Genomic DNA, 25,219 nt, shown 5'->3' with positions numbered 1-25,219 from the left:
GATCTATAACGGATTTAAGATGATATACTTAGTATATTATAGATGAATGTTAATGGAAGATCTGATGCTTGTGTGGGTGTGTGTTTTGTATTTATATAGCCATTAGGTTGACAAGTGTGTTCTGTGTCATTATGGGATTGTCCTCTTTGCAAAATGAGAGTTTTCTTTTTTCAGTTATATTCAACAGATTACAAGTACTATGATAATTTCTAACCATCAAGTAAAATAATTTAAAAATTGACTAGAAATGCAAACCGCTTTTACACCATTTTAGGTCTTACTTACTATAAAGATCTCCAAAGCAATACATTCAGTAAAACTCAGGTTCCTCTTGTAATCCTGTAACATCCTTAAGTATGCATTGGGAAGATGACTGGTTTACCAAGCTTGATTCAAACATCGTGGGTTACAACACTTAAATTTGCTTACAGTCTCATAAGGTAAGATGGTGAGAAGATATCGAGGGAACCAGCCCCGAGTATTTTAATGTAGGTTCTTTTCTATTTTCCCTAAGTGTTGGCCAGTCTGAGAAACAAAGGGGAAGAGTACAAAAGAGAGAAATTTTAAAGCTGGGTGTCCGGGGGAGAAATCACTTGTCGGCAGGTTCCGTGATGCCCCCTGAGCCGCAAAACCAGCAGGTTTTTATTAGCAGTTTTCAAAGGGGAGGGAGTTTACGAATAGGGTGTGGGTCACAGAGATCACATGCTTCACAAGACAATAAAATATCACAAGGCAAATGGGGGCAGAGCAAGATCAGAAGACCAAGGCGAAATTAGAATTGCTGATGAAGTTTCATGTCCTGCTGTGCATGCATTGTCATTGATAAACATCTTAACAGGAAACAGGGTTCAAGAGCAGAGAACTGGTCTGACTAAAATTTGAAATTCCTGACTAGGCAGGAATTTCTTAATCCTAGTAAGCCTGGGGGCGCTGCAGGAGACCAGGGCATATTTCATCCCTTATCTACAACTACATAAGACAGACAGTCCCAGAGCAGCCATTTTAGAGACCTCCCGCTGGGACTGCATTCTCTTTCCCAGGGCTATTCCTTGCTGAGAAAAAGAATTCAGTGATATTTCTCCCATTTGCTTTTGCAAGAAGAGAAATATGTCTTTGTTCTGCCCAGCCCCGCAGGCGGTCAGGCCTTATGGTTATCTCCCTTGTTCCCTGAAAATCGCAGTTATCCTGTTCTTTTTGGATACTCAGATTTCATATTGTTCATACACACATGTTTTACAAACAATTTGTGCAGTTAACACAGTCATCACAGGGTCCTGAGGTGACATACATCCTCAGTTTATGAAGATGATGGGATTAAGAGATTAAAGACAGGCATAGGAAACCACAAGAGTAATGATTGAGGAAGTGATAAATGTCCATGAAATCTTCACAATTTATTTTCAGAGATTGCAGTAAAGACAGACGTAAGAAATTATAAAAGTATTAATTTAGGGAACTAATAAATGTCCATGAAACCTTCAAAATTTATGTTCTTCTGCCATGGCTTCAGCCGGTCCCTCCGTTCAGGGTCCCTGACTTCCCGCAGCAAGAAGAAAGTACAAAATTATGATGTTATTTATAACACAACTCTTAGCTAAACTTCTGCTGAAATTTCCTAAAGATTATAAAGTATGTTTATAATAGATTATTTTGCTGTCAGCCTCTTGAGATATGCTTCTTTTTATGCTAAGTAAAATGTAACCTCTTGCCACAACTCAGATCTTTTCTCTTTATTGATTTCTAGTGTCTAAAAAGCACGGCAAGCTCATTACGTTCTTACGAACATTCATGAAGTCTCGTCCAACAAAACAGAAGCTGAAGCAGCGGGGAATCTTGAAAGAGAGGGTGTTTGGTTGTGACCTGGGGGAGCACCTTCTAAATTCTGGTTTTGAAGGTAAAAATAAAATGTGCAAGCTTATACTTTGAGTTTCTGACCTCTCCATATTGGTTCTCTATGACCAATTATGGAGTAGATTTAGGCAAATGATAACTGTTTCATTTCAGTTCAATGCATGTATTAAGCTTTCTCAGGTACTCAGTTCTGGGTGGACCTGAGAATGAAAAGTCTACGAATACAGTTTGGCATCAGAGATGCTCATGTTCTGTTCCAGAAGAGTAGGACATTCACACGAAATATATTACAACCACCCTGTTATTTTGCCTTACTTTCTATTTCTCCCTAGATAGCTTCTTCAGCCAGTTTTGCCACCCACATTTTATCCTAAAATATTTATCTAATTATTCTTATGGAAAAAAGATGTCATAGTTTTGAGACATAAAATGCCAAAATCAATCTTCCAATTTTTTTGTTTTTAAAGAGACAGGGCCTTGCTTTGTCGCCCAAGCTGGAGTGCAGTGGCGTGATCATAGCTGACTGCAGCCTTGAATTCCTGGGCTCAGGCAGTCCTTCCAGAGTAGCTGGGACTACAGGCATGGGCCACTACACCTGGCTCATTTTTATTTTTCATTTTATATTTTGTAGAGGATCTGTATTTTATTTTTTGTAGGAATCTATATTCCTTTCTTTATAAATTAAATTATGAATCAAGAATTTAGTTGTTGGATGGTGGGATGGATAGGAGGGAAAGAAAAAAAGGAGTTTTCCTTTCATATTTTAAAATAGCACTTTCCTCCAGCATCTCCTTCAGAAATGCCAGAAGATGAAGGCAGGATCTACCTATGATGTTGTTAAACACAAGAAATAGGTGATTGTGAAATTCCAAATTAGTATGGGAAATACCCATTGTGCCTTTTGAGAAGACCATTAGTGAAAAACAATGGTAAAGTAATACTAATAATACTGAGTTGATAGTGTCAAATTCAAATTAAGGTCTTACTCGTTGTTAAAAGAATATCAATGGACTTAGGAATTTAATGCAAACTGTACCATGTTTCTTGAGCGAGTAGACAAAATGTTATTTCAAACAGATGTTATTCCCAAATTAATACCAACTTGATGCAGATCCCTAAAAAACAAAAACAAAAGAAAAACCCCTGAGGATTACTTTTGCAGCTAAATGCACATGGAAAACTCAACCAGTGACAATGTCAAAGAAAAAACTCAGTGATAGGATGGGAGTTTTACTAGTTTTACTATATATTAAAACAATCCTCAAAACTAGAAAAGCAGAGTTTTCACTGTGTGCGGTAGCACATGCCTGCAATCCCAGCACTTTGGGAGTCTGAGGCAGGCAGATAGCTTGAGCCTAGGAGTTCGAGATCAGCCTACACAACATGGCAAGACCTGGTCTCTACCAGAAATACAAAAACTAGCCAGCGTAGTAGTATGCAGCTGTAATCCCAGTTACTTGAGAGGCTGAGGTGGGAGAATCACCTGAGATTGGGAGGCAGGGGTTGCAGTAAGCTGATTTCATGCCACCGCACTCCAGCCTGGGCGACAGAGCAAGACCTTGTCTCAAAAAAAAAAAAAAAAAAAAAACTTTTTTTAAAGGCAGAGTTTTGTGCAGAGAATGAAATGTGAGTGAAACAGCTTAGAGTGTTCAGAAATAGTTGTTACTATACATAAGAATCCATTGTGAAAAAAGTATGGTTTTAGAACCATGTCACATGGAAGAGCTATTTATACTACATATTAAGATAATTAAATAGCAGTTTTGAAAAAAATTCACACTTCATCATACTGGAAATAAACCTCAAATGTATAAGTTAACCATTTTAAACTTATAAAATTGCCAATGTGAACTGATTTTGTTTTGAGATAAAATAGCTTTCTCAAATTTAAACAAAAAACATAAAGAGATGCATATATATATATATAAAATATATATATATATATACACTTTTCATATAATGAAAAATAATGTAGAGGAGAGGTACCAGGAAATATAATCATTTTTTGGATATGATGAAATGCTGCTATTATAGTGTATGAGAATATCGTTTCAGATTTTTTAGAAAATTAAAGTTCCTGAGTAAAAGAATGGAGAAAAGATACAAACATTACACAGAAAAATGTTTATCGTTATTTGTAATCATGGAAATGTATCTTTAGGCAATTTTGAAATACCATTTTACTTTGGTAAATATTAAAATAACAAAGCTATTTTTCTAAATTATGATATCCAGTGCCATAAATATAGCAGTGATTTTTACCAGTAGGTTCAGAATCGTTGGTTTCAGGAAGTTCTGAGTTAGCACTACCTTTTTGGAAAACATTTGACATTTCATAGCAAGACACTTTATAGTGTTCCTTTCATCTAACGAATCCATCCTTAGGGACTTATCTTAATGTTATAATTAAATAGAAATAAAAGTGTTCATCATAGCATAATGTATGAGAACAAAGAAAATGAAATACCCAACTTTGGGAGAATGTTCTTTTTTGAAATGGGGTTTCACTCTGTCATCCAGACTGGAGTGCAGTGGCACAATCTCAGCTCACTGCAACCTCTGCCTCCTGGGCTCAAGCTGTCCTCCTGCCTCAGCTTCCTGAATAGCTGGGACTATAGGCATGCACCACCACACCCAGCTAATTTTTGTATTTTTTTTGTAGAGGTGGGATTTTGCCATGTTAGCCAGGCTGATCTCGAACTCCTGGACTCAAGCGATCCATCCACCTCGGCCTCCCAAAATGCTGGGATTACAGGCATGAGCCACCACACCCATACAGGGGAATGTTCTATAAATGCTGAAGCTATTAAAAATTTTAAGTTTGGGCTGGGTGAGATGGCTTATGCCTGTTATCCTAGTATTTTGGGAGGCCAAGGTAGGAGGATCGCTGGAGGCCAGGAGTTTACACCAGCCTGGGCAGCATAGCAAAACCCCATTTATATAGGAAAAAAAAAAACCAAAACGAGCTGTGCATGGTGGCACACACCCGTACTCAGCTAGTTCAGAGGCTGAGGTCAGGGGATTGCTGGACCCCAGGAATTGGAGACTACAGTAAGCTATCATCCTGCCACTGCACTCCAGCCTGGGCAACAGGGCAAAACCCTGTCTCTAAATAAATAAATAAGTTTGAATACAATGTAGGAACCTGAAAAATATTATCTATAAATAGTAGATACAACTTTTGAAAGTCTGGATACTTAGGTGATATGAAAAATGAATATAATTATAGTAAAGTATTAGAGAATATTGTTTAGATTTTTTTTTCTTAGTTGTCTTGCTTTTTCAATTAAAAAAATTAGAGGAATATTGGAAATGAATTTAATAATCCTGGAAGATTAATCCCTCTTTGCCAAGTTAAACTCAAATGACTAGAAAAAAAATTAACTTGTGACATTAAAGTGTAATTGAAATTCAGTAAACCTTAGGAGCCAGAAACCTCGAAGACCGAGGTCAGATATATTATACTTGGCATATTAAAATAATTTCCTGTTTCATCAGGGTTGGTAATAAGTGAATAAATATTCATAAGAAGGATATTCATTTGAATATTCAAATGAAACCTAAATCAGCAGAAGGGAAACCTTTGAAGTTTATTAACTAAAATTTTAATTAGGAAATAAAACTTTTTTAATAGCCAAGTGATTTAGTAGTTTGTCTTTGATTTAATGAATATATGAGGAATTTCAGTTTTTTCTGATTTTAAGACTTCATAGGGAGCTGGGTGTGGTGGCTCATGCCTGTAATCTTAGCTCTTTGGGAAGCCAAGATGGGAAGAGCACCTGAGCCTAGGAGTTTGAGACCAGCCTGGGAAACATGGCATGTTTAATGCCCTGTAACATGTTAAACCTTGCTTAGATGTGATCATTAATATGAAAAAGAGGCCTGGCGTGGTGGCTTACTCCTGTAATCCCAGCACTTTGGGAGGCCGAGACAGGCAGATCACTTGAGATCAGGAGTTCAAGACCATCCTGGCCAATATGGTGAAATCCTGTCTCTACTAAAAATACAAAAATTGGCCGGGCATGGTGGCATATGCCTGTAATCCTAGCTACTCAGCAGGCTGAGGCAGGAGAGATTGCTTGAACCTGGGAAGTGGAGGTTGCAGTGAGCCAAGATCTCACCATCACATCTGGGTGACAAGAGCAAGACTCCATCTCAAAAAAAAAGAAAAAGAAATTGAAAGAGAGTTTTCCAATTTGTCCTGCCATGCTCATTAGCTTTCAAATATCAATTCAATTTTAGTTGTACTTAGAAGTTTCAGTTATGTTTCCATTCTTCATAAGGTTGATAGGGGAGGACAGAGGCTATTATATCACTTCTTTCTGAAAAGTAGCAGGTTAAACTACAGTATTCATCTGTTCCCTAATTATGATAAAAGCTGTTTGAGTGGAACAGTTTTTTGGTATCATTGATTTTTTTTTTTGTAGAGACACTGTCTTTACAAAAAAATTTTTTTAATTAGCTGAGCATGGTGGCACGTGCCTGTGGTTCCAGCTACTTGAGAGGTTGAGGTGGGAGGATCTCGTGAGCCCAGGAGGTCCAGGATGCAGTGAGCCATGATTACACCATGGCACTCCAGCCTGGGCAACAGAATGAGACCCTATCTCAAAAAAAAAAAAAAAAAAAAAAAAAAGACTTCATATGTATTGTCACATGGCCTATAACCACAGTTATACCATATGTGTGTATATATTTACACATACATATATAGAGAGAGACTATTTTAAAGTCTAAAACAATTAGAATTGAATATGTATTTTAAACTCTAAAATAATTAGAAAAAATGAAGAAAAAATGATTATATACATAATTGTGAGGAGAGATGAGACACATACAGTGTATATAATATTGATATGTATCATATAATTGTCTTTCTCAAAGTTTAGACTTTAACATAGTGTCTTTACCCTAAACAAAATTAACCTTGCATTAGATTTTTCTGAGAAGGAAGCTCATATCAAAATTACATTTTATGTGCTTGCTTCGACAGCACATATACTAAAATTTGAACAATACAGAGATAAACGTGACCCCTGCACAAAAATGACACACAAATTCGTGAAGCATTCCATATAAAATAAAAATTGTTTAAAAATTATGTTTTGGTAAATGGTTAATTCTCTGAATATTTCCTAGTGAAAAATCAGCTTTGTAGAGAGATTATCCTGTTATACTTTCTGAACTTCTGAGTACCTCTCTGTTGGAGCAAGTGACAAACTTGACCTGTGTCTTCTGTTCAAAATGTTGTCAGAAGTCACAAGGAACCTGACAAAGCCATTGTCTTTTTATTCTTTTATGTGTGGTCCCTGGTGCTCAATCAGGATTCAGAATGGTCATACAGAGTTTTAGCTATCACAAACCAGTGTTTATAATTGAGTTTATTAAACATTATATCACAGTTATTTGTGGAACTGATTGTTTAAAAATCTGCCCACAAAAAAAAGAAATAAATAAAAATCCGCGTACATAGTACCTGTTTTGAGCATAGATTATACTAATATGTCATTTACTTTGGCATCTTTTTGTTTTGTTTTGTTATGGAGTTTTGCTCTTGTTGCCCAGGCTGGAGTGCAATGGCACAATCTCAGCTCACTGCAACCTCTGCCTCCCAGGTTCAAGCGATTCTCCTGCCTCAGCCTCCTTAGTAGCTGGGATTACAGGCACCCACCACCATGCCTGGCTAATTTTTTTTTTTTTTTTCCTGTATTTTTTGGTAGAGACAGGGTTTCACCATATTGGCCAGGCTGGTCTTGAACTCCTGACCTCAGGTGATCCACCTGTCTCAGCCCCCAAAGTGCTGGGATTGCAGACATGAGCCCCTGCCCCCAGCCTACTTTGGCATCCCTACCTGTAGCTTTAAAATGTTTTTGTTGTTGTTGTTGTTGTGACGTTAATGTCTTTTTCTGGTATCATTGATTTTTTTTCATAAGACTTAGTATTTTTTTTTCTGTACATATTTAAAACTGAATTTCGTTAAAAATTTGAATTGAGATCACTAAAACAAAATAGTGAGAGGTTTATAGAAAACTAGGTCAAATTATGTTTGGTACAAAATATTACAAATATTTTGGAACCCTCGGAGAGGACTCTCTGTTGCCTGAACATATTTCTGTGTTGTAGTATATGCACAAAATTTTAAATCAGAGAACAGTAGGAAAAGGCAAGGCCCAAATAACCCCAGAAATTAATCCTTTAGGTAGTCATACTAGGTAGAATCATGATGCACATTCTAATAAGTAACACTGTACTCGTGTCCCTTTAGCCTGGAAACCACTTCCCTGAAACTGAACTGAGCTTTTTCATCTGTATCTGTAATGCTTTCGTGATGCCTGGAAAATGGAACAGACTTAATAAATGCATGATTGATGAGTGAGTGAGCGAGTGAATGAATGAAGAGAAAAGAGCCGAAACGAAACCAAAACTGTCAACAAAAAAAAATCAAAGATCAGTTCTTGTCATACTTATTTCTTACTTCTTTTAGCTATATTCTAGTTTTAAGGATCATCGATTTTAATTTAAATATATACTTCTTATTCTGTTGTCATATGATGATATTTTTAAAACTAAGAATGTAAAATCAAAGTAAATCAGAAGTGTATTATGTGGAGAATGTGGGAATGATTCTGAAAATCGTACCGTCTTTTGGAGGAAGCATTTTGGAGGTTTCTGGTGTTATATTTTGACTGGGTCATTATTTGGTGTGCATTTGGCTGGTTCGTTAGATGGTTTGGGGGTAGCTAGCAAAGTGCCTTTTTTTAAAACTAGGATTTTTTTTACAAAACATCATATATTGGATTCCTATACTGCTTTCCTACTCTTTCATGCAAAAATAAAACAGATCTTTTCTCCTTTTTTCTTCAGACATTGTTTTTCAGTTTCTGCTCTCTTCAAGATTCAAGTTTATGCTTTTCTTTCATTCTGCCACCCATTTATATTAAATGACTCATTTGTCTCCCTTAAGCTTATAAGTAATAGTTATGTAATTTTGTTTATTAAGCTGATTATGTGATTGTTGCGTAGACATTCAGTCCTTCTACTCAGGGAACATAAAATATAAGGAAACGATTCAGATGCTTGCTATGAAGTAGTACATGTGTAGATACTTGGTCATATCAGGAAAAGACCTCTAATTCTCCATATTTTCAATGTTTTCCTACTTATTTGGAAGAATAAACAGATATGAATCTAATAACATACAGATATACACATCCAATGAAAATTACCGACACTTTTTTTTAATAAATGGTAGCTTATTTTTATGAAAAATTTATGTGTGCTGGGAGAGCCTGATAATATGGAACTAAATCCTGTGCTCTGAAGGGTTTTTCTCGAAGACTGCCCTTCTGTGTGCCCGGGTGGATCAGCACGCTAATTTGGAGCATATATGATGAGAAGCATCTTCTCAGTGCTTTACAGAAAAGAATCTTAACTATTTTCCTAAGAATGATGTTAATTATCCCAGTAATCTCTAAATATACCCTTTGAAGCAGGTGACTGAAATATTCTAGCCCCAAATTTTATTATTCCACTTCCAGTTTTTCAAATTGAAACCTGAGACACCAAGGTTATTATTGGTGGGACAATGTTAGAAATAGAACCCAAGCTTTTATAAAGATACTATGTATTTTGCATGTCATTTCGACACAAAGGTTGCTTCTAGTGTCAATTAAATCCACAAGAAGCACCCAGCAATTCTACCTGCCCTTCATCTTTACTACAGAAACATAACCTTTTCTTGTTACTGAAAGTCTTGAATATTTTTAGAGGCAGAAAGCATATAGTTGAAAATGTATTCATATGAACAAGTTCCATATGAAAACTAAGGTTCCTTTCCAGCTAACTTGACCAGATAATGACTATTTCAGGCTCTCAGGGCACTGGTAAATTAATTCACTTGCTAATTTTACACATTGTGTCAGGACAGTGTTCCTGAGTTTTAAATACTCAAAGATGAATGATGCATGGTTTTGCTTCTGAAGAACCTGCAGTCAGAAAAGGGTAATAGTTGTATAAACAAATAAGTGATAATTTGAAATATTGTTCTATGAGCATATGGAACACAAAGCTCAGCCACCTCTACTGGTGGGTATTCAGTGAAGGCTCACTTAAAAGTGAGAGTTTAGGCCCGGCGTGGTGGCTCACGCCTGTAATCCCAGCACTTTGGGAGGCCGAGGCGAGCGGATCACGAGGTCAGGAGATCAAGACCATCCTGGCTCACATGGTGAAACCCAGTCTCTACTAAAAAATACGAAAAAAAAATTAGCCGGGCGTGGTGGCGGGCACCTGTAGTCCCCAGCTACTCGGGAGGCTGAGGTAGGAGAATGGCGTGAACCCGGGAGATGGAGCTTGCAGTGAGCCAAGATCGTGCCACTGCACTCCAGCCTGGGCGACAGAGCGAGACTCTGTCTCAAAAAATAAAAATAAAAATAAAGAGTGATAGTTTAGCTGGATTTTGAACAATAGACAAGAATTTTCTATATGAAGAGGGTTATGGGAGAGAGTCCAGCTAGAGGAAATTGTTTTGTGAAGAAGTCATAGGATGATTGGTTTGTATGGCAAAAGGTAACACTTCACTTGGCCTAGAGTTGTACACCATGGAATACTATGCAGCCATAAAAAAGGATGAGTTCATGTCCTTTGCAGGGACGTGGGTGAAGCTGGAAGCCATCATTCTCAGCAAACTATCACAAGAACAGAAAACCAAACACCACATCTTCTCACTCATAAGTGGGAGTTGAACAATAAGAACACATGGACATGGGGAGGGGAACATCACACGCCGGGGCCTGTCACGGGGTAGGGGGGCCGGCGGGTGGGGGGCTAGGGGAGGGATAACATTAGGAGAAATATCCAATGTGGATGACAAGTTGATGGGTACAGCAAACCACCATGGCAGGTGTATACTTATGTAACAAAACTGCATGTTCTGCACATCTACCCCAGAACTTAAAGTATAATAAGAAAAATATATATATAGTGTGTGTACATATATATCTTATCTATATAGCTATATAGTATATAGTATAATCTATATAGCTATATAGTATATAGTATATATACTATATAGTATATAGTATAAAAAAGGTGTGTGTGTGTGTGTGTGTGTGTGAAATAAAACAAAAGCATTGGCTCTGTACTTGGACTGCCTGAGTTGGAATCTCTCACTTCTGCCACTGTTTCCTGCCTGCCCTTGGGTAAAACTTACTCTAAGATAAATTTTCTTCTTTGTAAAAATGGGAATGTGATAGTACTTTCCTTGTAGGATTTCTTTGAAAATCAGAGAGTATCCGTTGTAAAGTTCTTAGCATGGCACATATTTAGTACTTAATACTATCAGCTGCTGGTTTTTGTTTTCTGATTTTATTTTTAATCAAAGATAAAGAGGTTAAGTTTTAAATGTTGTTATAGGATCTGACAGAATTTAAAGATGGACTTCAGGAAGGACAGCAAAAATCAGGAAAACCAAGGAAAAGTTGATTGTAATAACAAAGGAATGACAATATACTGTTAATGAAATACATTCACTAAAATTATCTAATTAAAATGTCTTATTTGCTTCATTTGCCACTCTGAATGTTTCATCTCTAGTATAGTAGCTCTTTGCAGACCAAATTTTCCAAGCATTTCTTTTCAAGAATTTTAACTAACCCTGTCAAACGATCATGCTAAAGTCTGTAAACTCATCAATCTGCATTGCAAAACAGCTAACATTAAATTCTCAGCTATTATAAATGTTTGAATGGTTATAAAATTTTGTATCATATACTTTGAAAATTCTGTTCTATCCTGCATGCCCCGTCATAGCTGTCCAGTGTATATGCATGGAGCTAACCAGAGAGAGTGCCCTTTGTCATGAGCTGATAATATAAAGGCAAAATATCAGTAAAGTTAATGTAAATATGGCCAGGAAGTTACAAGATTCCATCTATTTGAAATTGCCTTGGCCTTTGTATTATATTGGTGTTTTGTTTATTGAATAAAGTCAGAATTTGCATTAACTATGAAAACATAGAAGATACTTTTTTAGAAGTAAAACTTTGCAGCACTTACAAGCAATTATATTGTTGAGATTTAACTTTGTATATTCATTTGCTGTATCTGAAAGTCAGCTGAACAGCTGTGTTTGTTAAAAACCTGGCATGGTGTTAGGACTAAACAGTTCACTCTACTGTGATGTGTAACTGTAACATGATCTAAATGAGTCTACTGCAGAAGAGAGACTGTCCTAATGTATGAACTCTTCTACTCAGTTAAATATCATGGCACAGAACCAGTCTTGATTATTCAGGAATTAGTTATCTAGTTTAGGTGGGAAATTAAATAAATATACCCTCATCATTTTTTGTAGTGGATTAATTTTTGCCCCTTTTAACTTTAATTTACAAATTTTATTTTGCTTTTGTGAACTAAGACTATCTTATTTTTTGGTGTCTTTGGTTCCAATGAATACTACCAACTTAATCTATTTCTTTAAAAATTCTCTTTAGTGCCCCAGGTTCTTCAAAGCTGCACAGCCTTCATTGAGAGATATGGCATTGTGGATGGAATATATCGCCTTTCTGGTGTTGCCTCTAATATCCAGAGACTACGGTAAAATCTTACATGGCACTTTTTCACTCAACTAATTAAAATGAAAATATTTTAAAATGGATTCACTTACTTTGATAACCTATTTTCATTAAAGATAATTTAGATAAAATAAGAAACAATATCTGTGTTATTCTCTGTGTATACTTTTCTAAATGGCATTTTTTTCATCTAGAGTCAGAGAACCGTGCACCTTAATCTCTTCAGTACTTGTAGTTTGTCTCTTTATAATGTTTGAAGATTTTAGCAAATTGAGTTTGAACCAATGACAGCCATGAGAGAGAAAATTTGCATTATAATAGAATTATTCTTTAGGTGTTAATTAAAATGGATGGGAATGGAACAGTTTCTAATCTCCTTTGACCCTGATTCTGTGTATATGTTCAAGTATGCATCTCTACATATTTCACGTTCTCCCCAAATCTTCTCTGAAACAAAAACAGTGACAAACTCTGTGCCAGCAATATTTTATTTTTGCTTAATCTCTTGGATTCTAGATTATTCTTGATATGCCATTACCCTTTCTTTTTTACTGTAGTACATGGTAACTGCCATTATTCTGTAGAGATTTTAATATTTTAGTGGATCACAGAGCCCATCTCAGTTTTGGGGAATATATGGCTTGAAAAATACATAAATTAGTTCTTATACTAAAGACAGTTTCAGTTTAAGACAAAGTAAATCTCATATTCATATTGTACACACACATTAATCCTCTAGGTGGATGATAAGTGGTCTCATGCCTGTGGATTAGTATTAATTAACCTCCTGGAGAGTGAGCTTAATCTCCCTTAATATTCTGTGTACAACTTTTATTTTACTCATTCTAATGATACACATTTTCCTGCCTATTAAAATTTGTTGTTAGCTAGGAGTTGCTTTATGTTGTTTCTGACTTTTTTTATCCTGCTTCAGGAAAGCATTTCTGTGTTGTACAATTTGTATCTGAGGAATTTCTGTTCATAATTTTTCATGGATCCATTGCCATTCAGTGCTCGTCTCTGGAATTGCCAAAATATTGGATATTCAAGTCATTAGCAATTAGGTCCTGTTTTCAGACTGTTGTACTATAAGAGCTGTTCATTCATATGTATCTCAGAGGCTGTTGTTCATTTTAATATTAAAGCTGTGCCCTTAATTTCCACATGGAAAGATATCTGTCTTGTACTAAGACATCCAGTTATTGCTGAAGTCCAAACACAAATGAAATATAATAAATGGAAGATAATTGCAACTCACTGAGATAGAGCTGAACACTTTTGGGGCTTATGCTTTCTGTTTTTAAGACACGTATTTGCTCTCCTCAATCAAACGATTTGCTTGTCATCTTCTATGTCAGCCATGAATTTGACTCTGAGCACGTCCCCGACCTGACGAAAGAACCTTATGTTCAAGACATCCATTCTGTGGGCTCCCTATGTAAGCTGTACTTCCGGGAACTCCCAAACCCTCTGCTTACCTACCAGCTGTATGAGAAATTTTCTGTGAGTACAGGCTACTTTTGAATCTAATTCTTTATGGAACTTTGCTGTGCTTTTGTTCAAAACACGTGACCATTGGTTTGGTCACATGTAAGAAATAGTTCTGTGACCGAAATGACTCCTTAAAAAAAAGAAATATTGCCAGCTAGTCAGGGGTCTTTGCTGTTTTCACATTGTCATTCTTGTGCTTTCTGACTTTGAGCTGCTAGTCTTGTCACCCTTAATACTGATTACCATCAAGCCTTTTTAAAATTAGTTTCGTAGACCTCAGTGTTCACACTATGCGGAAACCATTGACTTCCTTAATACAATGTTGTGTTTCCTCACCATTTCACATCCAAGAGCAAAGCAAGTTGATCTCAGAGTGAAAACTGAATTGTAAGTGAAGAACTTTCATTTTTACCAACAGAGCTCACTAGTTTATTTTGTACTGTAACTGTTCTAGGATGCAGTTTCAGCAGCAACAGACGAAGAAAGGCTGATAAAAATCCACGATGTCATCCAGCAGCTCCCCCCACCACACTACAGGTCAGCCACAGTGGGTAAATACCAGGCAGAGGTAGAAGTCAGTTGACCTGTAAACGTTTTTTTTTTTTTCCTTTGAATTTCTATTTAAACTTCCTTGGAGTTCTAATTAAACTTCCATTATATATATACACACACACACACACACACACACACACACACACACACACACACACGATGTATGTGTACATATATATATGTGTGTTTATGTATAGATACTCATTTGTCCTTAGATCCCCAGGGCCTGGCACACTGCTTAGCATTCTATAGGTACTTAAAGGTTGAATGAATGAGTGAATGGATGGACAAAAGGATGGCTGACTAAACTTGGGGGTTTTTTGTTTGTTTTAGTTTCTTCTTTGGTTTTATTGTTGTTGCTACTTTTTAAAACCTAATTTGATTTGTGTGTTAGTTTGGACTCTTGGAAATATTTGTGCTATGTCTGAGAAAGCCAGAATAAAATTGAAGGTTACTTTGCCAGTTAGAAAAGGAAAATAGTAGAAACTAGATTCTAGTATGCAAAGAAACAAAAGATACATTTTAAAATTCCAGTTATTGACAAGAAATTAAATTCAGCAGATGTTCTAGTAATATGCAAATTAAGTAATTTATTATTTTTTTTTCAAAATGACATTGCTTATATATATGTTTCAAAAATCAAAAATCAGCACTATAGGCCAGGCGCCATGGCTCATACCTGTAATCCCAGCACTTTGGGAGGCCGAGGTGGGTGAATCACCTGAGGTGAGGAGTTCGAGACCAGCCTGGCCAACATGGAGAAACCCCATGTCTACTAAAAATACAAAATTAGCCAGGCATGGTAGCGTGTGCCTATAATCCCAATTACTTGGACGCTGAGGCAGGAGAATCACTTGAACTTGGGAGGTGGAGGTTGCAGTGACCTGAGATCGTGCCACTGCACTCCAGCTAGACAACAAAGGGAGACTCCATTAAAAAAAAAAATTCTAATTGTGGTTTCTGTTTAATGTTTATCACCTTTGCACCATCATAAATGTCAAAAAGTCATAAATTGAACCGTTGTAAGTTGGAGACTATCTGTATACAGTCTTTCTAAAACATAAGGTACTTGAGGTCATGAATTCTGTCTTGTTTACCACTGTATTTCCAGAATAGAGTCTTGCAGATAGATGTTCAATAATATACACTGCATATATATTTTATATCTTCTGTACACTATTTTATAGCTTGACTATAGATACTTAAATGTATATATATCCTAATATCCTCTTTGCCTGTCTTCTAATATATATTATATTACTTACCATGCATATATGCCCTACCTGGATTTTATACCTTGTCTGCTATTAATATGTACATGTATATCTCCTGCTTTATAATGTATACAATATTTTGTGTAACTCTTTTCTTCACTATAACTTACATGTGTGTGTATCTCCTACTTTATATATCTTTTGATGGACTTTTTATCCAAAATTTTAACATCAACATTTCTGAATTCCTCAGATGTTCTTGAAAAGCGTAATTTTCAATCGTGTTCTCTCATTTGGATATGCCATATGTTGTTTAACCTTTCACAGTTTGCATATTTAATCTATGTATATGGTGGGGTCTTTTCTTTTTCCTTTTTTTTTTTTTTTTTTTTTTTTTTTTTGAGGCAGGATTTCACTCTGTTACCCAGGCTGGAGTGCAGTGGCACAATCTTGGCTCCCTGCAACCTCTGCCTCCCAGGCTCAAGTGATTCTCCCACCTCAGCTCCCCAAGTAGCTGGGACCACTGGCACAAACCACCATGCCCAGCTAATTTTTTGTATTTTTGGTAGAGATGGGGTTTTGCCATGTTGCCTAGGCTGGTCTCAAACTCCTGAGCTCAGGCGATCCACCCACCTCAGCATCCCAAAGTGCTGGGATTACAGGTGTGAGCCACTGTGCCCGGCCTTCCTTTTCCAATTTTGAATATTACTATGAGGGCCATCCTTTTACGTGGAATCTAGATTATGTTTTTTATTACAGGATAATGACCTGGCAGTGAAATTCTGGAAATCTAAATTTTATTCTCAATATTAGACTACAATATCCAAATTACGTTCCAGGTTGCGAAGTTTTGCACAATTCGCACTCTCATCTGCTGAATATAAAAGTGCTCATTTTATGGAATCCTAAAATTCTACATTAACTTTTAAAAACATCTTTATAATTAGATAGGCAACCCAAATAGATGTCTTTGGTTTTTTAAATTTGCAATTCTTATAAAATACATTTCTGAAGTCCTTTAATCATTCCCTTCATTCACCTTCCTTGAGTAATAAAATTTTACATGGTTTTCTAAGTACATTTCTCAAGCTTCTCACCTCTGTCATACCCAGGCCAACCTCACTTTGGTTTGTCTTTCCTTATTTAATTATATACAGGAGAGACAGAGAATTACCATTTTAACTGTAAAGCAACTACAGTGCCCTTGAATATGCAGGCACTTTGGAACCACTCTGACCTTGATTTGAAATGCAGCACTACCACTGCTATTCTGTGGAACCCCGGCAACCTTGACTTTGTCCTTGGTACAAGGGGAATGGTAATTCTGTGCTTGTTAGAGCTCTTACGAGAATTAAATGAGACTGCTGGTAAAAGCCTCTTGAACAATGCCTAATGCCGAGTCTATTATATTCCTTTTCCTCTCAAATTCATGTTAGGTCCATCTGAATCTTTGTGGCTTATATGTAGACCACATTTTATCTTTTATTACTGTTTCATGTAATAAAGCCTTGTATTTCTGTCTCCCATTCATTGTCTCTATTTTTTTTTTTTTTTTTTTTTTTTTTTTTTTTTTTGTGAGACAGGGTCTTACTCTGTCACCCAGGCTGGAGTGCAGTGGCATGATCACAGCTCACTGCAGCCTCAGCCTTCCTGGGCTGAAGCAATCCTCCTGCCTTAGCCTCCCGAGTAGCTGGCACTACAGGCATGCACCACCACACTGAGCTAATTGTTTTTATACTTTTTGTAGAGATGGGGTTTCACTGTGTTCCCCAGGCTGTTCTTGAACTCTCAAGTTCAAGTGATCTGTCTGCCTCAGCCTCCCAGACTGCTGAGATTACAGGCATGAGCCATCACACCCAGCCCATTGTCTTTAATAGTTTTACCCTGGGTACTATTAGGTAGGACACTTTGAGACATGCTAGGTGGTAGATAATAGCTCTGTGTATGCATGCACGCACACACACACACACACACACTCACACGCACACACACTCACACACACACTCTCACACACACACTCACACACACACACTCTCACACACACACACTCTCACACACACACTCACACACGCACACACACACACACACACACTCACACACACACACACACACACACTCGGCACTTACCTGGTTTAACTTACATTTAAGCTGATAATGTTTTGTTCTCAGAAATACTCTTCCCTGTTGTTTACTCTCAATATATATGGAATTGTTTAAGTAAAGCAAATTTTAAGTAGTCAAGATAAACCAGAATGTGAGTATTTGAATTAGGCTCTTTATTTCAAAAGCATATCCTTTGCTCAAATGTTCTCCCCTTGATGCCTATTGGAATTTTTCTTTTAACTGTTTTTAGACTTTTGAGACATTACTGTTTTCTTTCATAGAAGTGTTGAGGCCCTTTCCTATTAGTGTGTCTGCTGCAAGTAGAATGGCATAACTTCAAAATGTTATTTGTTCCAGAAACTAGCTTTGGTGAAGGATTCACTTCTAATAAGTAATACTTCAACCTGTTAAGCAGGAAAAAAGTTTTCTTGGGTTTGTATGGTCCCTTTCTTCATTTTGCTATTGCAAACTTAGAATTTAATTAGTAGGTTTTTATGTTCTATATTGCTCCATCATGTTTCTTTCTGTTAATATGTTGTATTTTATTTTCAGAACACTGGAGTTCCTGATGAGACACTTGTCTCTTCTAGCTGACTATTGTTCCATCACAAATATGCATGCAAAAAATCTAGCAATTGTTTGGGCTCCAAACCTGTTAAGGTAATTTGCATTTCACTTGTGACTTTTAGTACAACTAATCCTAAATAAAAGGCTGATTCATCAGTGTTCCTTAAGGAAATTTTTAAAAGATAAAACAAATCTGTTCTTTTTATTTGCGTCTCCCTAAAACAGGCAACTGGGCCTTACCTAAGGGACAGTAAAAGTATGATTTCTGGGGGCTGGGCGCGGTGGCTCACGCCTGTAATCCCAGCACTTTGGGAGTCCGAGGCGGGCGGATCATGAGGTCAGGAGATCGAGACCATCCTGGCTAACACGGTGAAACCCTGTCTCTACTAAAAATACAAAAAATTAGCCGGGCGTGGTGGCGGGCGCCTGTAGTCCCAGCTACTTGGGAGGCTGAGGCAGGAGAGTGGCGTGAACCCGGGAGGTGGACCTTGCAGTGAGCCGAGATCGCGCCACTGCACTCCAGCCTGGGCGACAGAGTAAGACTCGCTCTCAAAAAAAAGAAAAAAGTATGATTTCTTCCTCTGTTTGTCTGTGATTTACACGTTTAAAAAAAGAGGCCCTTTACGAGTGCTATCTTTACAACTCTGTGGTGAAAATGTTTACCTCACAGATCAAAACAGATAGAATCTGCCTGCTTCAGTGGAACAGCAGCTTTCATGGAAGTGAGAATTCAGTCTGTGGTTGTTGAGTTCATCCTGAATCACGTTGATGTGCTCTTCAGTGGCAAAATCAGCATGGTCATGCAAGAAGGGGCAGGTACGACTCAGATGGGTTCTTTCCCTACCAGGAGTGTGTGTCTGAGCTTCCGAAGAAGTGGAAAACCACACATTTCTTACCACAAAAAAAAACATGTCGCTGGTATAAGGCAGCTAATAATGTATCGCTGCTTACCAAAATGCACAATTTGACAGTTATTTTGTGTGTATGTAGTGAATACTGCATATTAGACCTATTTTGATCTAAGTTCATGACACATTAAAAAACTTGTCATTCATTATTGATGTGTATTAAAGTATAAAATGGAGCAGAAGAAGAAAAATTCCTTCCAAAACTAAAAATATCTGAGCGATTGATCACCTTTCCTCATATCTTTTAAGAAAGGGAAACAGTTATTAAAGAGTTGTATGTGTGTGTATGTGTGTCACTGGTATGTCATCTTCAGTTTTTCATTTAATATAAAGCACTATGGGTTTTGCTATTTAAAATACTTGAAGAAAATTTGAAACAGCAGATAGGTAGATAGATGGAGAGAGAGTTACTAACAAATTGAATCCACTCACACATAGTTGACTCTCTTCATCACCTTCCTTTTCTTTTTGAAGCTTCTCTGTCAAGGCCCAAGTCCCTCCTGGTATCCTCTCCATCCACCAAACTGCTGACACTGGAAGAGGCCCAGGCACGAACACAAGCTCAGGTCAATTCTCCAATTGTGACGGAAAATAAGTATATTGAAGTAGGAGAAGGACCTGCTGCACTTCAGGGGAAATTTCATACCATAATTGAGTTCCCACTTGAAAGGTAAAATTTGTTAAATCCTATTTTAGGATATGATTTTCATAGCTATGCCCTATTATTTTCTTTTAGTTTGCTTTTAATTTTGTATTTTAGTATTACTCTATCGAATTCTAGGCTCATCCCAGAGAAACCTGTTTATTCGAATATGGATGATACTTACCACTTCGTGGGGAATGATACAAATGATTCTTGCTTTACAACATCATGTAATTTTATAAAAGAAGAATGTCAGTTGTATAGGGAAAATTGTTTGGAAAAATGAGGATATACTGTCACTACATAGGGTTGATTTTTCTCTCTGAACTATGTTGTTTATAAATTTGTTTAGAAATAAGCTGTGTTGAACAGTTTATTCAGAAAGTCAGGAATGGACAATGACTTGTTTGACATTGGTTCCACATTAAGGTTAGAAGAGATCAATAGTGTGGTCTCCCAGCCAACAGCATCAGCATCACCTGGTGATCATTATTAGAAGTGCACATTGTCCAGTCGTCCAGTCACACCCCAGACCCGCTGAATCGGAAACTCTGGGCGTGGGACCCAGCAATTGGTCATTCATCTAACTTTCCAGGTGATTCTGATGTCTGCTAGGACTTGAGAACCACTGCAGCAGTTCACTCTTTCAATGTCCCTTCCAGCTCTGAAATTCTGTTACTCTAAAGAAATGATAATAACATGGTTTCTGTATCTTCTTTACTAGGTTATAGTAGGAAGACTAATGTATGTAAAAGTTATTTTTGATGTCTCTGCTACTCCTTTGGCTATTACACATGAATGTAAGGATTTTGATTCTCTGGATTGGGTAGTACTAATATAACTTTAGAATTTGTTCTTCCCGTATTTTAGTATACTCCTCTAACTTCCTTTCACTTCCTGTGACTAAAAACATTCTGTCAACGAAAAGTCGGAACATACTCTTTTACTTTGTCATCCTGAGTTTGTCTTCAGCATCTTGATTTTGTATTCTAGTTCCATAATTTTTTCAAAGATTTCTTTATGGAGTAGTAGTAAAGAGAGTAGATATTGGGATGTAGATAGGCCTGGGTTCCAATTCTGACTCCATCATTTAATAGTTTTATAATGTTGAGGAAGTTATTTGAACTTCTTAGTGTCATAATTTCCTTGGCTGCGAAATGAGAGTAATAGTACCTACCTCATGTGGTTATATCTGATTTAAAGGAGATATTACATATAAGGCAGGTAGCAGAGTGCCTGGCATTCGGTATATGTTTGTTATTATTCTTAATCTTTGTCTTATTTTTTTGCCTTTATTCTCTACTCACACCTAAATCATTTTCTTTAACTCTGTATTATTGTTGAACACTTAATATTTCCTATTCCCAGATATATCTTATTCCCACTTATTTTTCAGTTTGTGAGGTTGGATCCAAATATGAAGACATGTATAAGAATGATCTTTGTGAAAATAGTTACTAATACTAAAATCTGCATGTTTAATATCCATTTTCTGCTTTGGCTGCACTGTGTAGAGTGTGCTGTCTGGAAGGTAGATGTTTGCTTACTATTTCACTTATGCCTCTCCAGGCTGTTTGGTTCTTTCTGTCATGTGTTCATTTCTTTTCTATAAGAAAAGACAGACCCATGGCTATCTTAATATTGATTGATTATTTTCTCTTTCATAGAAAGAGGCCTCAAAATAAGATGAAAAAGTCTCCTGTGGGTAGCTGGCGTTCCTTTTTCAACTTGGGGAAATCATCATCTGTTTCTAAACGAAAGCTGCAGCGGAATGAGAGTGAGCCTTCAGAGATGAAAGCCATGGCTCTGAAAGGTGAACGCCTGGGAGATTCTCACTTCTGCTGCTGTCATGATGGTCTTTGGTTGCTCTGGGCACATTCTTCACATATTGTTATGATCCGCTTCCGTAACATGTTCACAGTTGTGTCACACATATGGAGTGTCTTCTTTCACCAATTCTTTATTCCTAAACTGAAAAGTAATATTATATAAATGATATATAAATATGTAGAAGTATGCAATTTCTTTTCTTAAGGAAACTCTATATATAGTGTAAATGTGATTAAATTCCCATATACCTTGTATATTGTTGTAAATAAATACTGCTATGGTATCTAAATTTATCGATCTGTATTTTTACAGATCTAAAAAAATTTCAAAACTGTGTTTCAACATACCTTTCAAGTTTATAACTCTTTTAACTAAAGAAGGTATTCTTTATTAGGAGTCTCATTAATAGAGTATTTTATTAGATCGAATAAATCTATTACTGTTGAAAAACTGCTCTTTTAAAAATCGTTTAAAAGCCATGTTCTATTGATAGTAACAACTTCTGAATCTAGGAAGGATAGTAGTACTTTCTTCTTAGGTAGTGTTTGAGGTGTAATGTTCAATTCATTTAATTCGTCATTCAGTTTGCAATCATGTAGAGCATGTGCTAACTATTTTGATAGCAGTCTCTGCAGATAGAAAATTAAGGTAGTCTGCCTTCCAAGTCAAATTGGGAAGTCATACGTGTAAGAAAGTGAATTATTAGCACAGAATCATAGTTATTGAAATAGTGGTTTAGGCTAGGTACAGTGGCTTACACTTGTAATCCCAACATTTTGGGAGGCCAAGGCGGGAAGATCGCTTGAAGCCAGGAGTTCAAGACCAGCCTGGGCAACAAAGTGAGGCGTTGCATCTACAAAAAAAAAAAAAAAAAAGATAAATTGCAAATAAGCGAGGCTTGGTGGCACACACCTATAGTCTCAGCTACTCTAGAGGCTGAGGTAGGAGGATTGCTTGAGCCCAGGAGGTTGAGGCTGCGGTGAGCTATGGTTGTGCCATTGTACTCCAGCCTGGGTGACAAAGTGAGACATTGTCCCTTAAAAAATAAAAGAAATAGTTACATGAGATAGTTATAGTAGGAATTGTCAACTCTTGTAGAGGAGGGGCTAGTGATTAGAAAATACAGCCTTTGATATGGGTTGTCAAGGAGAAGTAGGGATTCACCTAACTGACAAGGGACTAAGAATGGTATTTCAAGAGATGGGAGCAGAGTGAAAAGAAGCCAGCTGAGGGCTGAATTTTGGAGAGAAGCAATGTTTAAAGGTGGGAAAGGAAGAGCTGTCATGAGAGGAGAGTAAGAAGAAATGATTATAAAGGTAGGCAGAGAAAAAAAGATGCATGCTATCCTTAGCAGGGGAAGAGGGGGTTAAAAAGAAAGCATTCATAGTGCTGCCAGGGGGTTAAAGAGGACGAAGATATTTAGCGAATAAGATTCACATATGTACGTAAAGTTACCTGTGTTCATATCCCAGAGTTCCCGTAACAAATTACCACAAGTCGAGTGGTAAAAAATAAACAGATTCTTTTTTTTCCGTCTGGAAAAAAGTCTGAAATCAAGGTATCAGCAGGGCTGTGTTCTCTCCAAAGGCTCCAGGGAAAAATCCTTCCTTGCTTTTCCCAGCTCCTGGTGGCTCCTGGCATTCCTTGACGTGTGGCAACATCCCTCCAATCTCTGCCTCCATGTCCACATGGCCACCTCTGTGTCTGTGTGTTCTTACAGGGACGCCAGTCACTGGGTGTAAGGTCCACTCTACATCCGGTCTGATGTCATCTCAAGATATCATATTGGTCTTTACGAAATGTGAAAGAAAGCAGCATCTTAGTTAATCTCTATGCTCAAATTCATCATCCTTTAGAAAAGAGATTTTTCACACGGGAAACCATTTAAGAACAGTGTCACACGCTATATAATAGAATACTAAATTGCTGTCAAAATGTACAGCTCATCACTCTCAAAAGTTTAAATGTATCAAGGAAAACACTGATCCCATTAACCACATATGTAACAAATAATAAATCTTCACACTATTTGTTTTTTATTCTTCAGGTGGCAGGGCAGAAGGAACCCTCCGTTCAGCTAAAAGTGAGGAGTCTCTTACCTCTCTCCATGCAGTTGACGGTAAGACTGAAAGCTTCAGTCATTTTAGTCTATAATGTATTGCATAAAAGAATACTGCAGTTGAGTTTATTTTTATATACCTGTGCTTAATAAGTAGGCTATTCATTTCCTAGGAATACTAGTATCTATATAGTATTATTCAGATTAAAATTCATTGATGCTTCCACGTGGTAGCAGTCTTTAATCTTTTCATTTTTGGCATGACTGCTATTCAGTTTACATAAAAATAGCTGAAATATTTCAAGTTAGCCATTTATATTTATTAATGTCTAGTGAAAACTTGTGTTATTACTATTTCCTTTAAATTTTACAATGGGAGCATAATTTTATAAAGTGTATAATTAAGCAGTTTTGATATTTAGACCAGTAGTCTTTTGTCTTGCAAATGGCTTAACCTGGTCTTAAATTTCATAGATTGGATTGATTACATGTGGTCCTCATTTACAAGGATAATTAGTACTTGGAGAAGGCAACTTAAGATAAATCTTTGGCCAGACGTGGTGGCTCACGCCTGTAGTCCCAGCACTTTGGGAGGCTGAGATGGGTGGATCACCTGAGGTCAGAAGTTCCACACCAGCCTGGCCAATGTGGCGAAACCCCATCTCTACTAAAAGTACAAAAGTTAGCTGGGCATGGTGGCAGGCACCTGTAATCCCAGCTACTTGGGAGGCTTAGGCAGGAGAATCGCCTGAACCCAGGAGGCGGAGGTTGCAGTGAGTCTAGATTGCACCACTGCACTCTAGCCTGGGTGACAAGCGTGAAACTCTGTCTCAAAAAAAAAGAAAATCTTTTTAAAATAGGGACTAAAATTTCATGGTTAAGGGTGAAAAGAGGTTTGACTGCAGTGTAACTTAAAAAACAAAACTAAAAAATTGTGCAAATAAGTTTATTTTCTCTCTTATTTAGCTAAAGTTAGATTATGGTTATATCTATGCACTAATTTTTAGAATAAAGAATTAAATGTCAATTTGGAAGAAGCTTTGTTTTTTTAATAGAACTGTAATAGCATAATAGGACATTCTTCATTTATTTGAATTGAGTTTTGCCATTGCAGCAGAATTATAAAGAAAGTCCTTTTAAAAAAACTAACCAGCCGGGCACAGTGGCTCACGCCTATAATCCCAGCACTTTGGGAGGCCGAGGTGGGCGGATCTCGAGGTCAAGAGATCGAGATCATCCTGGCCAACATGGTGAAACCCTGTCTCTACTAAAAGTACAAAAATTAGCTGGGCGTGGTGGTGCTCGCCTGTAGTCCCAGCTACTGGGGAGGCTGAGGCAGGAGAATTGCTTGAACCCAGGAGGTGGAGGTTGCAGTGAGCCGAGATTGTGCCACTGCACTCCAACCTGGCGACAGAGCAAGACTCTGTCTGAAA

The 25,219-nt window shown here is 37.2% G+C and overlaps 1 protein-coding gene and 1 non-coding gene across 14 annotated transcripts in view; both read left to right on the top strand.

Annotated features, from left to right (window-relative positions):
• Positions 1 to 25,219, top strand: part of LOC105476208 (Rho GTPase activating protein 32) — a 308,635-nt gene that overhangs the window by 271,935 nt on the left and 11,481 nt on the right. For all 13 annotated transcript variants that reach the window (XM_011731907.3, XM_011731908.2, XM_071075804.1 and 10 more), the window contains 9 exons: positions 1,745 to 1,894; positions 12,339 to 12,441; positions 13,778 to 13,922; positions 14,365 to 14,447; positions 18,332 to 18,439; positions 19,017 to 19,162; positions 19,729 to 19,924; positions 21,565 to 21,710; positions 23,775 to 23,846. In XM_011731907.3, coding sequence (XP_011730209.2) covers positions 1,745 to 1,894; positions 12,339 to 12,441; positions 13,778 to 13,922; positions 14,365 to 14,447; positions 18,332 to 18,439; positions 19,017 to 19,162; positions 19,729 to 19,924; positions 21,565 to 21,710; positions 23,775 to 23,846 — 1,149 coding nt within the window. The remainder of the gene's footprint in view (positions 1 to 1,744; positions 1,895 to 12,338; positions 12,442 to 13,777; positions 13,923 to 14,364; positions 14,448 to 18,331; positions 18,440 to 19,016; positions 19,163 to 19,728; positions 19,925 to 21,564; positions 21,711 to 23,774; positions 23,847 to 25,219) is intronic.
• Positions 6,826 to 6,929, top strand: LOC112425684 (U6 spliceosomal RNA). Its single transcript, XR_003016827.1, has one exon. It is a non-coding gene; the product is annotated as a U6 spliceosomal RNA (small nuclear RNA).

This window comes from Macaca nemestrina, chromosome 12 (genome assembly GCF_043159975.1).
Source record: "Macaca nemestrina isolate mMacNem1 chromosome 12, mMacNem.hap1, whole genome shotgun sequence".
NCBI lineage: Eukaryota > Metazoa > Chordata > Mammalia > Primates > Cercopithecidae > Macaca > Macaca nemestrina.
Note: the sequence above shows the minus strand (reverse complement) of the source record. Positions and strands in the feature narration are given on the sequence as shown.